We start from the raw sequence: 16168 nt of genomic DNA, 5'->3' as shown, positions 1-16168 counted from the left end.
GTGGGCATGCTGAGTTGTATAACTCTGACCGACGTTATTACCGACCGACTAGATGAAGAAGGACTAGCATGTGAGAAAACCTATAAGGTCAACTGGTGGTAGGGTCGACCAATCATATGCTAAAAGATTTGTACTGAGTGGGAAGCTGGGTCCTTGTTAGAGTAGATGCCCTGCAATCCAACTATTGGCTAAGACTTTATTGACTCATATAAATAAACATCCTTTATTTTAATATAATTTAATTTAGTATGATATTTACTTTATCTTTATACTCATGCTAGATGCATTAATAAAGTCCTTATAGTGAGATAGGGTGGCACATATGATGACTATCATAAAATACATCAATATTCACTGGATATTCTAAACATGTTCCTAGTCAATTGAGCTGCCTAATAAATAAGAATAAAATGTCGCTCGAGTTAGAGACTAGCATCTGTGATGTAGTATATTATGTTTCATTGGTAAGGACATAGAGATGTTTAAGTATATAGATGGATGTCTATACGATGAGTTCATTGAACAACCCTCACATAGACTTTTCAAGTAGTTATCATTATCAAGTGGATAAGTCTTTAGTTATGGTTGTACACTAGGAATCCTTATGACCCAAGATAACACTGAGACTCTATATGTTGGGAGAATACTTGAACTCATTTATTGACTCCATTAGAGTCATCATGTGGTGAGATTGGGTATAGTAATGAAACATATACGAGTCAGTGTATTATAGTCGGGGATTCACTACATAACCGTGGGTGTGGATATCCTATGCAATGCATTGTTCTATAGTGTATGAAGTATCTAATCAGAGCTATGATGTGCTTTAGGAAAGGAGTTTTCTATTTGCACATGCGATGTCACTATAAGATACATCACATGGTTGTCGAATCAATATACAACCCTCGATGTACCAATGATTGTAGATGCGGCCGGGATATATGAGATGAATGGACTAGACTATAGGATAACCATAATCGACTATTTATTATAGGCACTATTCAGTGACACCTAGGCTAGACTATGGCTAGATGCTCTTACCATGATTCATTGGGTGCTAATGAAAATTAGTTCTAATATCCTATAATTAAGCAGTTGATCATAGGATGAGACTATTAAGGGTATGCTCATATAAAGGATGAGTATAGTCCTGATTCACAAAGAGTTATAAATCCACGACTAATTGTATCTCTAAACCATTAAGGGTCACACAAGTATTGGTTTCCCTATTTTCCGTTGAGAAAATTAAATTCAAGTAGTTGAATTTGGTGAATAAAACTTGATGTGATCAATTAATGAATTGACAACTAAAGTTTCATATAATCAAATGTTATCATGATTATGATGGACTCACATTATTGGATTTTAGAAATGTTCTAATATCTAATGGACCAAGATGAAAGAAAGAAAAATGGCTAGGTTTAATTTGTTAGTCACGTATATTTTTTCATATTCCTTAGAGAAGTGAAGAGACACATGTTTATTCATCTTCCTTAGATAAAGAGATACTCATCTCTTCATCTTCCTTAGAGAGGTGAAGAGACACATGTCTCTTCATCTTCCTTGGATAGATGAAGAGACACTTATCTCTTTATCTTCTATAGAGAGATGATAAACTATAAAAAGAGATATAGCCATCCTTGCAAATAGTGGCCAAGAGCGTAGAAGTGAGATAGAAGTGAGGTGGGTGAAGAGAGAAGTATTTTCTTTCAAGTTGTTACCCCCTCTCAAGAAGATAGAGATCTTCCCTTTTTTCCATCAAGATAAATCCATCTCTTTGTCAATTGTTTGTTACGACCGTCTTGACAAAAAATAATACTTGATCTCTAGTGCGACCAAGTGTTGAAAAAGGGACTTCGATCGTGGACCAGATTAGACGGAGGAAGCACAAGTTCAAGACAAACAAAGAAGAGCTATTTTGCTAAATCCGAAATAGTTGGAGACATCCCCAAATAAAAATTGTTTGAAAGGTATGTTTCCACTTATATTTTGATTCATTTGTATAATGATGTATGTGTTAATAACTTTATTTAAATTTTGCTAAAAGATCTAATATATTTAAATTAGATAGTTTTGCATATCCAAATAAAAGGATTAAAATAATATTAGATGAATTATTCAAATGATAGTTTATTTTTGTTATACTTTAAGGATCTTACTTGAATGTTTAGATTGTAATGCATACTTAGATTAAGGATCGTGTTCATGTTTATATTTGAAAATCCATATGAACACTCTTTTGATTTAATTATTAAATCATAAAATAAAATTTAAACTTCTACTGCACATAATTGTGTAGAAACATAATACGCGAATTTCGCTCCAATAGTCCCCTCACCCCGGTTGGACATACGGCCGACCAAATTTGTGGTAGGTCATCCCTTAAACTCAATTGGTTATTGAATTGTAAGATATATAATCAATGTCTTAATATAGGAGTGGAGCACTTGGTCTCCTAGGTCTGATTGACTACTGAGTCGGTCATCCTCATTCTAAAAGTCTTAGCGCTGGACGAAAAATAAAGTTATGTGGAAAATGACATACTATCTGTCACCTCCCATTGATTTTGAATGTCATGTTATCTTAACTTTGAGTATTCATATCCAGATCTGTCCATAATATTTCATATCACATACAAAGGACATAATATTTGTACCTCTTTTCATATCCATGGATGATACTAGGAGCACGTTGCAAATTGCCACTTCTTTTGGAAAATTGAGAAACGCCATGTATAAATACTTCTCTTTTATTCCTTGCGTCGCTCCGTTTTCTCAGTGTCGACGAAGAATCGCCAACCGAATTGGACTGAGCCGATTCTTCTCCTCCTCTTTCCACTTCCCTTATTTCACCACGGCATCCGCACCTCGTCGCCTCCTTGGAGTTTCTTCAAGATTTGTTCTCAAACCTCCTGCAACGGGAAGTGGCAATCGACACCAAAGATCGAAGCTTTTCTCTGGTAATTGTCTTTTCATCTCTCTTTTTGTTCTATCTGTCCTTTTCTCCTCGATCTGGTTCGTCCTGCAACTGCATGTTTTCCCTTTTATCTTCGTTCCGAATATATTTTTTTTGTTTGTTTTTTGTCATCTGACGAGTAAAGAGCCTACTTTTGGATTCATGTTGTTTTGTGTTTCAAAAACGACGAATTTTTCCCTTCAAATTTTGACATGCGCATTTGTGGAGATTCTAACTTGTGGTGCCTGCTTTATTTTGCATTCTAGGTGCTTGTGAATTTGACACTGTATTAGCAACTCTGCTTGCAGCTGATCCCTTTGTCAAGTTATACACAAATATATATAAATATTTCATTTTTAAAAAAATAAATTTTAATAAATGATGAACAATCCAGATTTATTGTACTTGAACGACCATTTTTCTGTAAAAAAATAAGTATTTGTATTTTAGTATCCACTGAATTTTTCCAATTCGAAGTGTTGTTTTTGGGATTCTCTCCATCTTAGTTATCTCGAAGCTTGCTGTCTCCGCACCAACTGTTCATTTGTATTCCCTATTTTCTAATTATATATTTTGTATATGTGAAAAAGGCTAGAAGATATTTCCATTGCAATTGCAGCAATAGAACGAGCAAGACAGATTCATATTGTTAGTTCTCTATTAGAGTGGCTTGTACCAGAGTAGACTTGTGCTGGATCATACAATTTTATTTGGGTTCTCAAACCTTTTAATATCAGGTACAATGGATCACCTCGATGGCCAGGCCCATCTCATGATTGTCTCTGATCTAGATTGTACAATGGTGCGGTAGCTTCAGTTTGTTCAATTTAGTAATTTCTACAATCATAGTTATTGTTTTTATGCGAAGAATTTGGCATTTTCTTCATAGGTTGATCATGATGATCCAGAGGATCTCTCACTGCTTAGGTTCAATGCACTATGGGAATCAGAATATCGTCACAATTCTTTGTTGATTTTCTCAACTGGGAGATCACCTGCTACGTACCAGAAGCTCAAAACCAAGAAACCGTTGTTAACTCCAGATGTAACTATTCTATCTGTGGGCACAGAGATATTTTATGGTGAATCCATGGTGCCTGATGATGCTTGGGAGCATTACTTGAACCATAAATGGAACCTCGATATTGTCATGGAGGAAACAACTAAATTCCCTCAACTTATATCTCAGGTATCCAACGATTCCAATCTCCTTTTCTTAGACCAAATAACGATTGTAAGTTATAATCACACATTTGATTTGTGGGCTTCAATGTCTGTTTGGTGTTGATGCAGCAAGCAGTAGATCAGAGACCACACAAAGTGAGCTACTTTGTACGAAATGATCATGCGGAGGAAGTGGTGAAGTGCCTTTCTGAAAGGTTGGCAAATCGTGGGGTAAGAGTGTTTGTGTCTGAATGATGGGTTGCAATATGCTCTTTCCTAGTGTTTTAGGTAAATCCTTTTTGAAATCTAGTAGTTTGTTGATATATTTCCTGTTTTGTGCTTGCTCAGCTAGAAACTAAAGTTATCTATAGTGGCGGCAAATGCATTGACGTATTACCCTTGGGTGCTGGGAAAGGGGAAGCACTTCAATATTTGCATGACAAGTTGAAGAAAAATGGAAAGCTACCGATTGATACTCTTGTTTGTGGTGACTCTGGAAATGATACCGATTTATTCACCGTTCCAGAAGTCCATGGCGTGGTGGTATGTAGCTTCATAGGTCTTGATAATTCTTCCCTTTGTTCTCCTTTTTAGCACTAATCGATAAATAGTTTCCTGGGAATTGTATTGTTTTTCACCTGTGTAATTTCAGGTCAGCAATGCCCATGATGAACTACTGCAGTGGTACGCACATAACTCTAAAGATTACCCCAAGATCATCCACGCAAGCGAAAGGTGTGCGTCAGGTATTATTCAGGCTATAGGGCATTTTGGGCTGGGTCCTAAGACATCTCCAAGGGATGTCATGGACTTGTCTCGTTGGAAGACCGAGAGCTTCCACCCTTCGCAAGTGGTTGTCAAATTCTACTTGATTTATGAACGATGGCGTCGAGCTGAAGTAGAAAACTCTGATTTTACTATACAATATATGAGGAGTATCAGCGTAAGAGTGATACTGAAATTGAAACATTTCTCAATGGCTCGTAAACCTTAACTTCCTTAACATATTTCATTTGACAGCATCCAAATGGAATCATTGTTCTTCCTTCTGGTGTTCAGTGCTCACTTAGAGAGCGAATAGATGCAGTCATTTCTTGTTATGGCGATAAGGGAGGAAAGCGTTTCAGAGTGTGGTTAGATAGAGTTTCTTTTTCTCAGATCAGCTCAGATGCCTGGCTAGTGAAATTCGATAAATGGGAGCTATCAGGTAAGTTCACAGTGTTTAATACCATAATATTTTATGCATGAGCTAAGTTCACAGTGTTTGAAGGATTCAGGTTACTAAACCATTCTCTGAATTTTCTATTAAATCTCCATGTCGATTCTGCAGACGCAGGGCGACAGTGTTGCTTGACGACGGTTCTTCTTAATCTGAAGGTAAATAATACAGACTGAAAAAAAAAAAGAAAGATCTTTTGAGTAAAATTCAGTTTTAAAGTGAGTGATGTTGCTTTTCCAGGATGAGGCTGAGACTTCACCGGGACCGTCTTTGGTTCATGTACATCAGACGTGGATGGATGGGTATGCCGCAAGCGATCAAACAGCCTGGTTCTTCTAAGCCTCCGTTCGATTGTTCTCAGAAAATATTCTGTCTTTTTTTTTTTTTTTGCTGAAGAAATTGTTCGTATAAAGAAGCTTTACTTACAAAAAGTCAGATGCGTCGTTGGCAGTTGCCACAGTTTAATGTAATTTTTTTAACTGTCAGAATGAGTCAGTACGACAAAACGTTGCGGTTTCGTATTTGGATTTGTTTTGTATTCGCAAATCCGCCATTAGTTAATCTTCCAACAGGTGTTTAAGTTAATTAATGTGGTTAGTAAGTGGGCTATTCTTCCAATGGAGGCAATTAATGTAGTCAAAAGTCATTATTAGAATTTTTTATTTTTATTTTAAATTAATTTTTACGAGTGTTTGAGGATTTTTTTAAGCTACTTTTTTTTTCTTTAAAACATAAAATATAGCTGAAATAATCAGTAGAAAATAGCCACAAGCTTCCTTCGTGTTGTCCAAAAGCCGCACAAGCACAAGCCAGCAGGCCACTGTCGTTCGCAACTAAGCAACAGAGAGGAGAGAGAGAGAGAGACGAGGGGGTGCGATGGCCGGAGCAGTGAAGGCCGGGAGCCGACCGCCGTGGGTGGGACTCGCGGCGGCGGTCTGGGTGCAGGTGGCGGCGGGGACGGCCTACACCTTCCCCCTCTACTCCCACGCCCTCAAGAAGGCCATGGGCTACAACCAGCAGCAGCTCACCATGCTCGGTGTCGCCAACGACACTGGCGAGAACTTCGGTCTCGTCGCCGGTGTCATCTGCAATCGCCTCCCTCCCTGGTTCGTCCTCCTCGTCGGCGCCGCTTGCTGCTTCCTCGGCTTCGGAACCCTGTGGTCTGCCGTCAGCCTTACCGTCACCGGCCTTCCCTACTGGCTGGTTCGTCGCCCTTCTTTCAAAACAGATCTGGAAAATGCTTGATTTTGAATGATTTGGGGCGGATTGACGGTTCATTTTAATTTGATGCGATCGATCAATAATTGATTGCATCATCTTGTTAGTCTCCAATCTAGCTTAAGCTTGCATAGCTGCCTATCCAATTTTTTGGTTTTATGCAGGTTAGAAAATGATTGACAGTAAGAAAATTGATTTTTCTCTCTAGATCAATGAATGTTCATCATCACTCCTCTCCAAAATGGAAATAGGATGAATATTATCTCTTTTCCAGATCTGCAAAGAAACGAGAAAAGTAGGCAGCTTGCTTTGTTGGACAAAACACGGGAAGGCCATTAAACAATATTTTGTGATGCTTCGTTCAACTCTAACTATTTAAAAATGTCTCCTAGAAACCTGGACCTGGATTTGGGGAAAGGTTGGAGTCACTAAATAAATCTTAATAATATTTTCTTCTCTGTATCTCATGTTCAAGTGAGACAGTCCACTAGTGGAACAATGTTATCTTAAAGAATTCTTTTTTCGTGTAATAATTGGAAGTTATTTATTGATATTGATCTAGTTGGCATTAGCACAACCCATTCTGATTACAGAATTACACTATATTCATTCACCAGGTAGGGTTGAACCTCATGACTCTGAAATAAAGTCCATACAAAAGTCAGTAGACTGTTATAGGCCTTAAACCAAAACGATCTCTTGGCAGATTTAGCTATTAGACTAACTTCTATAGTCTAGCAACTTACAACAAATACCTATGGAAAAAAAAGTGATCTACTAGGCAGCAGTTGAAGTCACAATAAATCCACCACCACTGATATGCTTGTAGGGGTTTGTTACCAATCATTGGACTGCTAGTTCTACTCCAAACCATTGGTAGGATCCTAAGATATTAAGAGTCTGGCCCTTAACCTCAGAAATACATTACTAAAATGATAGACCAAGTTAGTAATAGTGGATTGGGCCACCCCAAATAATCCAGATAATGTTTGTTTTGAATACATGGTTTATTCAGTACTTGTAGTCTCATCTAGGCCTTACAAACTAATGCAAAGCCAACAGATTGAGATGAGGGATTATCCTAGAGTGCCACAACTACACCTATATGTGGCATCCCATGTTGCTTTCCTGACTGACCTTTTATAGGTGAAGTTCAAGTTACAGAGAGATTAAAATTTTTGTTAACTTGTTTTCCAATCTCACTGATTTTTCCATGAAACTTCTAACTTTTATTGCCTTTTGATTAGTAAACAGCAAGTTGTAGGAAAATGAAAAGGATTTTGTGTTGTCCAGTAAGTGGGAGATTCATTGCCACTTTTTATGCAATATACAATGTTTTGAAAAGTAGAAGTCATAAATGCAGCTGGAAAGAGTCTGTTTCCTATCTTTTTTGGGTCTCTCTTTCCTATATTTTGATGATAATCCAACCTTAATTTGGAGTTAATGTCCCTTTATACAACACTGTAAGCACAATACCATCAACGATTATTGTTTATCTAATTCGATATGACTTATTGTAGTATGGAGTTCGTTCTTCTCGAGGAACACATTAAGGAGACTATCAAGTAGCCAACTCTAACTTAGCTCATTAAATTTGTGATAGTCATGATTTTGCATGTAATTAGTATCATTTAGTTTGAAAAGATTTCTATACATGCCATTTTATTGGACTCTATGTAGAACTAATACTTCATTTTACCCTCCAGTTATGGATAGCAATATGCATTGGTACCAATAGCAGTGCCTGGTTTGGCACAGGTGTTCTGGTCACCAATATGCGAAACTTCCCTCTCAGTAGAGGTACTGTTGCTGGCATTCTCAAGGGTTATGTTGGGCTTAGTGCTGCAGTATACACTGGATTGTACACTGGTGTACTCCACAGCTCGTCAACAAAGTTGTTAGTGTTTCTTACTCTTGGATTGCCCATCGTAAGCCTTGCAATGATGTATTTCGTTAGGCCTTGCATGCCATCCTTGGAAGAGGACTCATTGGAACAATGCCATTTTATGTTTACCCAAATTTCAAGCATAGTTTTGGGTCTCTATCTTCTTGCCTACACAATTTTGGTTGATTTCCTCCCATTAACTGATAGTGTTATCTACATTTTGTTTGGTATAATGATCATCTTTCTCTTGGCCCCCCTTGCCATCCCAATAAAGATGACGATCTTTCCAACAAAACGCAAGAACAATGTTGCTAGCGACACTGGTAGTACTTCAAATCAATTAACCGAGGAAGGCTCAGAAAAAAAAGAACCATTGCTAGCAACATCATCATCAAACAATTTGGGGAATGCTCAGGAGAATGATGATGCTTCAGATGTTGACATGCTTTTAGCTGAAGGAGAAGGCGCAGTTAAAAAGAAGAGAAGACCCAAGAGGGGGGACGATTTTGAGTTTCATGAAGCATTAGTTAAAGCTGATTTTTGGCTTCTATTTTTGGCATACTTTCTCGGCGTTGGCTCAGGTGTTACGGTGCTCAATAATCTAGCTCAAATTGGAGTTTCTTATGGTCTTGATGACACGACCATATTGCTATGCCTCTTCAGCTTTTGCAACTTTGTTGGCCGTATCAGCGCTGGTGCAGTATCCGAGCACTTTGTCAGGTAGTACAGGTTTCTTCTTTACGCGGTCGCCTTATCACTCCACCATATTTCCATATCTTAAGCTTTTTTCTTTCAATTTTTTCCTTTTCTTTTTGCAGATCAAGAATGCTTCCTAGGCCAATCTGGATGGCATGTACCCAAGTGGTCATGGTTGTAGCCTACCTTCTCTATGCTTCAGCTATCAACGGCACCCTTTATGCTTCAACTGCCATGCTTGGTTTCTGTTATGGGGTTCAGTTTTCAGTCATGGTGCCAACCGTTTCCGAGCTCTTTGGCCTAAAGCAATTCGGCCTATTCTACAACTTCATGCTGCTAGGAAATCCCCTGGGGGCATTCTTCTTCTCGGGTCTTCTCGCCGGATACGTATACGATACCGAAGCCGCAAAGCAAGACCCGACTTCAAGCACTTGCTTGGGGCCCAACTGCTTCAGATTAACATTCCTGTTTCTCGCAGGGGTATGCGGTTTAGGAACCTTGTTAAGTATAATTCTATCAGTGAGAATAAGACCCGTATACCAGATGCTTTATGCCAGTGGATCCTTCAGGCTGCCGCAGAATTCACTGCATTGAGTGTACTCTGTTTCGAAACTATTTTTATGGTGTATTAGACCCGTATGAAATATGTTGTTCTTGAGGATTTACAGTTTGTTTCATGAAATTATAAAATGTTTCTGATATAGATTTTGTGGCATTCGATCAAATATTGGAAGTAGTGAATATATAATTGTAATTATGTAAATGGATTTTTTGTGGAATTAATAACTTAGAAATGATGTTGGAAATCTGAGGAATTATTCCCAGAATCTATGGCTAGTTGGCTGCTACCTTCTCCGCCTTCTCCTCGTTCTCTTCCTTTCCATGGCGGAAAATAGGCACTGGCCTTCGCTGTGCCAGCTCCGCCATCGCTCCTCTCTACCATGCTGCCTATAAACAATCCCGTTCCTCTCGTGCTATCCCTCGCCTCGTCCCCTTGTTCATTTGGCCAATCTCTCGGCGGTGGCGCCGCCGACTAATTGCCCTGTCCTTGTTCCACCGCTGGACATCGGCATAAGCGACGGAATCCATGGAGGGTTCGGTGGTGACGCCACGGAAGTCGATCCGGGAGGTAGTGATGGAGAAAATGCGGGCCCACCGTGCCGAGCTGCAGGAGAGGAAGCAGCTGAAGCGCAAGCGGAGCAAGAACTTCTCCTTCGACGGCGATCGTCGCGTCTCCAGGGCGGTCGTCTTGGGCGGCGATGACGAGACCATGTTCTGGGAGGAGGACGATGGCACCATGGAGATGGCCCAGATAGGGGCCGATCGCACCAAGAACGTGCTCATCCTCATGAGCGACACCGGCGGTGGCCATCGCGCTTCCGCCGAAGCAATCCGCGACGCCTTCCGCATTGAGTTCGGCGACGAGTACAAGGTCGGCCTTTCCCTGTTGTTCTTCATGCATTGCGGATTTCTGTGGTTTCCTTTTTGTTGTGCAAATTGTTGATTATTGTTTCCTCTGGTGATCCTTGTTTCCTCCGGTTTCATTTCATAGCATCAATGCTATAGGAGCTGGAATTGTAACTTGTTGTTGCTTATCTCAATGTGCAGGTTTTTGTGAAGGATTTGTTCATGGAACATGCAGGTTGGCCTTTGAATAACATGGAGAGTTCCTACAAATTTATGGTGAAGCATGTGCAGCTCTGGAGGATGGCCTTTCACGGAACCTCGCCTCGTTGGATCCATAACATCTATCTAGCTGCCATTGCATCATTCTACACCAAGTATGGAGCTCTTCTTTATCCTTCTCAACATCAATTCTACTGCTGGCATAGAACTGCATTCCTATAAACTTTTCGTATTTTCATGTTGCTCACTGATTGTGTATCGTAATCTTACTTATGCTCTTGATTCATAAGCTAAAGATATAGATTTTGCAACTACAAGTCCTTGCTTCCTTAGCTGATAATTCCAAGTCGGTGAACAATTTCCATAATCATTATTGATTTTGGTGCTTGATGACTGAAGGAAAGTGGAAGCCGGTCTGAAGAAGTACAAGCCCGATATCATAATCAGCGTTCACCCCCTCATGCAGCACATTCCTTTGTTGGTTCTGAAATGGCAAAACCTTCAAAATAAAGTTGCTTTTGTTACCGTCATCACCGATCTCAACACTTGCCACCCTACATGGTGTGTGAAGCTTAACCACTGTTTGTTTTCTACATCTATTTTGCATCTTAATTTTGTATATTTTTATGAAGTTAAATTTGACTGAAGAACTCTATCGGTTTGATCAGGTTCCACTCTGATGTCAATAGATGCTACTGCCCCTCTGAGGAAGTAGCAAAGAGAGCAGCATTAGATGGCCTACAGCCTTCTCAAATCCATGTGTCTGGTTTGCCCATCAGACCTTCCTTTTGTCGTGCTGTTCTCGTCAAGGTTTGTCACGAGAGCTTAGCATATCTGCTTAGTCTTCTGCATTAGGAATTCAAGTTCCTTTTGTTTCCTGATAGGATGAATTGAGAAAAGAACTTGAGATGGATCCTGATCTCCCTGCTGTCTTACTGATTGGAGGAGGTGAAGGAATGGGGCCAGTGAAAAAGACTGCAAAGGCCCTTGGTGAATCACTATTCGACAAGGAGAATGGAAAACCAATTGGGCAACTTCTTGTCATTTGTGGCCGAAACAAAACTCTTAGTGAAACACTCCAGGAGCTTCCATGGAAGATCCCAGTGAAGGTATCAGGCATTAAACATTCAATATGATTTCATATCATGTTCTTTTTTTTGTTTCAAATCATAAGATGATATTGTTTGATTATGATAGATCATGGGGTTTGTAACTGGAATGGAGAGATATATGGGAGCTTGTGATTGCATTATAACAAAGGCATGGAACTATTCTTAGCTATTTACATTTTTCATCCATGATTTTCTATCAACTTTTTCTTGTTTCTGGTGCTAATTTTTGTTCTTGTTTGCCCCATCAGGCTGGACCGGGAACGATCGCTGAGGCTTTGATAAGGGGACTTCCTATAATCTTGAATGACTTCATCCCTGGACAAGTTTGTTTGCCCATAAATAGTAGAAATTTACACATTTCAAATGACAGATAGAATACCAAATGGCTAAACTGATTACTGAATACTGACTCATATTAGGATCCTAAAACTACTATTTTTCTTTAATGCAGGAGGTTGGAAATATCCCTTATGTCGTCGACAACGGTGCTGGCGTATTCTCAAAGAGCTCAAAGCAAACCGCCAGCCTCGTTGCTCGCTGGTTCGGCCCTGAATCAGATGTGCTGAAGAAAATGTCTGAAAATGCACTGAAACTGGCACAACCAGATGCTGTTTTCAACATAGTCAGGGACATTCATGAGCTCACCGAACAGCGAGGTTCTTTATCACAAATATCCCATTGCCTGACTTCCTCTTTCTTTCAATCGAGGAATACTACTACTCCATTGATCGATTCTACAATCTAATACTTGCATTTTATATTCTATGTTTCTGTAAAACCATTGTTGATATTCTTTGGCCTTGCAATTCAGCATTTATCCAAATAGATTAATCTTAAGTCCTCACATTCACTTTGGTGTAACAGTTCGTCTCTAACCATCTAATTTTCTTGTGTATTAAAATAAATACCCGATCTCAGTCAAGCATAATGCTCATACTTTCACAACTATATATTGACCGCATTAAATTATTGCAACTTGTGCTAAGACAATAAATTCTCTGGTGTTGATGGAAAATGATATATCAACTAACACTCGAGTATGATTTAGGAAAATATATACAACTGGTTCGAGATTTGGATTTCAATTATTAATTAACGGCGATCTTAGCGAATCATAACAGATCCATTCCTAGTATTATACTTATTATATATGTTTGACTTTTTCTATATTTTACCATGTAAATAACTTTAAAAGTTTTAATTATATATAAATGGGCATCCCATTTTACTTTTTAATCAAAAGTAACTCGTTCCATTTTTTTATAGTGTATATTTAATCAGTCATTACAATATGAATATTTTTGAAGAGATTAAATATATGTTATAATAGTCGCAGCTGCAAAATTATAGATGTAACAATATGTATAGTAACTATAAAATCATAACGGTTATAATATAAATATTTTTTAACATGTTAAATATATATTGTAATACCTATAAACCCATAATTACTATAATATTTATATAATAGTTATAAAATTATAACAGCTACAACGCGCTCAATTAATTCAGGATTTAAGTTTAAAATAATAATAACAACAATGAATTAAGTTTAAAATAATAATAACAACAAGGATTGAATAAAAGGAGGCCCTTTTAATTAAAAAGGGCGCCCTTCGTGATTCTCAAAAATATAATGGAGCATTCTTGGACTTTTCTCGTATACATAAACTCTCTTGGTGCAACATCCTATTCCTTTGTCATTTTTGCAGTATTTTTTATCAAATATCTATGAGTTAATTATCAAATATAATAGTTTAATATTATCAACCTTCTGTCTGGATTTCTTTTTGACTTAGAATTTTTTTCTTTGACTCTTCTGAACACAGTAAAGTACAGGTGCACTAATTATCTAATTGTATTTCATTAGTGCTCTATTTATTAAAAAAAAAGTGAAAATTACAATTGACATGATTTGATACTGTATTCATTACAATAAATTAAAATTGATAATTATTATTAGCTATAATCGATGCAATTACTATTAAACCAATTGAGAGCTTGGCAAATTTTGCATAAATGATCAAATTTGGTGCAAATAACTAATTGGTAATCACACATTTAATTAATCATGGATAGTTTGCTGTAAACTTTGATTTAATGAATTCATTTTCTATGGAATTGTCATGTAACTATCTTATCATTCAATGACCCAGTAATTTTTGTTTTGAACTGGTCATTTTGTATAATTTTAATCTTTAAATAATAAAACAACCAACTAGAAAAAAATACAATGGAGGTTTTAAAATAATACAAGATTACCTACTTGAACTTTGAATGACATTATCTTTCGGGTGCTTGTAATTTAAGTCACCGTGTATAATCTTAATTATGTGATTATTTCATAATCACATAATTAAGATTATAAGAAATAAAATATTAGTTGAGATCTTTTGGTCCGCAAATTATGGACCAGGAGATGGTCCACTGCATGGGAACTCTTGATTTGGATGAACCACATCTTTAAATAGGTAGGATCCATCTAAATTAACGGTGTAAAAAAGTGGATCATCCTCTGGTCCGCAAATTGCGAACTAGAAGATCCGTGCTTATAAAATATAACTTAATATTATTTGGTACAATTTAGATAATATAATAAAAATTTATTTATTTAAAAAATTTAATATATAACCTAATTTAATATTTTACTATATTACCCTTCCTTATCACAATTAAAGACTTCAACCATTTTATGAACGGATAATAATTGGAAAGGAAAAGAAGGGACATAGAGCACTTCAGAATTTATGGATTCTGTCGTGAGTTTAATTGTTCCCTTTCCTTTAATTTGAACACTTTGACCATTAGCAATGGACACAAATGAAGACATGGGAATATAATCACATACATTACTAAGATCGTTAGTTATGTGATCAGAAGCACCAGAATCAACCACCCATAAGTTTGAAGTTGAACTAATTTTCAAGGCAGTAGTAAAGGCAGATAAGATACCTTCTTTGCTCACAGAATTCGAAACGTTAGCATCAGCAAGAAAACTTACAAATTTGCTTAAAAGTGCAGTTGGCTTATCTTGCCCTTGTTCAGCATCTGAAGAGGTATCTGTTTGTTGTTTGTTTTGCAAAAAATTAGCAAATTCATTAAGCAAATTGACAGGATTAGAAGTAAAAGATTCCGCAGAATGAGACGCAACATTAGCGCTGTATTTGAACCTACGTCCTTGATCACTTCCCTTTTTATCCTTGTCAAATTTGATTTTTAATTCCGGATGAAGAATCCAACAACGATCAATAGTGTGTCCAATTCGTCTACAATGATCACACTTTAAATCTGCACGCTTACTTTTAAAGGGGGGTTTTTTCTCATTGAGAGTTAAGTAAGCGTGAGAATCAGAAGTACCAGACATATTAGACTTAGGCATAATTTTTCGGCGTACCTCTTCTCTCTGGATGGCAGCACAAACATTTTTCAAAGAAGGTAATTCTGTAGTCATTAGAATATGACTTCTGAATTCTTCATAATCTGAATCAAGACTAGCAAGAAGTTGGAATACCCTGTCTTCCTCAACACACTTCTTGAGAATGACAGAGTCAGTGGTGTGAGGACGATAAACTTCTAGTTCGTTCCATAGATTTTTCAATTTACCAAGGACACCTACGAAGGACTTTCCATCCTGCTTGAAACTTGCAATCTCTTGCTGAATTTGAAAAATTCTAGCAGAATTGTTTTGATTTCCATACATATCTTTAACAGCGTCCCACAATTCCAGAGAAGAAAAAGAGTAGCTGAAAATTTCAGCAATATTTCGTTCCATAGAATTCAACAGCCAAGACATAACCATTTGATCCTTGGCTAGCCATGCTTCATATTCTGGTGCAGTTTCTTCAGGAACTGTCTCCTTGCCATTAATGAATCCAAGTTTTGATCGACCACCAAGAGCAATAGTGATAGCTCTAGACCAGGACAAATAGTTGTATTCGTTGAGTAATACTGAACACAGTTTGTGAGAAGTATTAGGCTCAACATCAAAGCTATTAGAACCAGCAACCTCAGAAGAGGATGAAATAATTTCGTCAGTGCTCATGACGAATAAGAAAAATATCAGAAAGAAACTCCCTGCTCTGATACCATAAGGAGAAAATAGCAAAAGAAGAAGAAAGTATAGAAGTGAATCATACATTTGATATTCATCTAATACCGATTTATATACAAGACATAAGACACCAATTAAATTCTAGAATTCTAGGAACCAACAAAAAATAATGACTATTCTAGAAAACATGCAAAAGACATTACTAACTTAGGAAGAAGAAAAATATAGGAAAATGGTGAGCT

At 37.5% G+C, this 16168-nt stretch overlaps 3 protein-coding genes across 3 annotated transcripts; all 3 read left to right on the top strand.

The window, feature by feature from the left end:
- Window positions 1-2645: 2645 nt before the first annotated feature.
- Window positions 2646-5923, top strand: LOC121975591 (sucrose-phosphatase 2-like). Its single transcript, XM_042527331.1, has 9 exons — window positions 2646-2959; window positions 3693-3757; window positions 3845-4144; window positions 4249-4350; window positions 4468-4662; window positions 4772-5062; window positions 5140-5326; window positions 5450-5496; window positions 5579-5923. Exons 1-9 carry the CDS (start codon window positions 2671-2673, stop codon window positions 5675-5677), a joined length of 1575 nt encoding a protein of 524 aa, XP_042383265.1. The 5' UTR covers window positions 2646-2670; the 3' UTR covers window positions 5678-5923.
- A 185-nt stretch (window positions 5924-6108) lies between these two features.
- Window positions 6109-9838, top strand: LOC121975590 (protein NUCLEAR FUSION DEFECTIVE 4-like). The gene is made up of 3 exons (XM_042527330.1): window positions 6109-6541; window positions 8263-9161; window positions 9260-9838. The coding sequence occupies exons 1-3, from the start codon at window positions 6215-6217 to the stop codon at window positions 9729-9731; spliced, it is 1698 nt and encodes a 565-aa protein (XP_042383264.1). The 5' UTR covers window positions 6109-6214; the 3' UTR covers window positions 9732-9838.
- Window positions 9839-9952: 114 nt separating this feature from the next.
- Window positions 9953-12706, top strand: LOC121975592 (probable monogalactosyldiacylglycerol synthase 3, chloroplastic). Its single transcript, XM_042527332.1, has 8 exons — window positions 9953-10569; window positions 10746-10918; window positions 11163-11324; window positions 11432-11573; window positions 11648-11872; window positions 11961-12023; window positions 12124-12198; window positions 12327-12706. The coding sequence occupies exons 1-8, from the start codon at window positions 10225-10227 to the stop codon at window positions 12618-12620; spliced, it is 1479 nt and encodes a 492-aa protein (XP_042383266.1). The 5' UTR covers window positions 9953-10224; the 3' UTR covers window positions 12621-12706.
- Window positions 12707-16168: the final 3462 nt, after the last annotated feature.

This window comes from Zingiber officinale, chromosome 4B, assembly GCF_018446385.1.
Source record: "Zingiber officinale cultivar Zhangliang chromosome 4B, Zo_v1.1, whole genome shotgun sequence".
In the NCBI taxonomy this organism is placed as follows: Eukaryota; Viridiplantae; Streptophyta; class Magnoliopsida; order Zingiberales; family Zingiberaceae; genus Zingiber; species Zingiber officinale.
The sequence above is the reverse complement of the archived record's forward strand: the minus strand, read 5'-3'. Positions and strand labels throughout refer to the sequence as shown.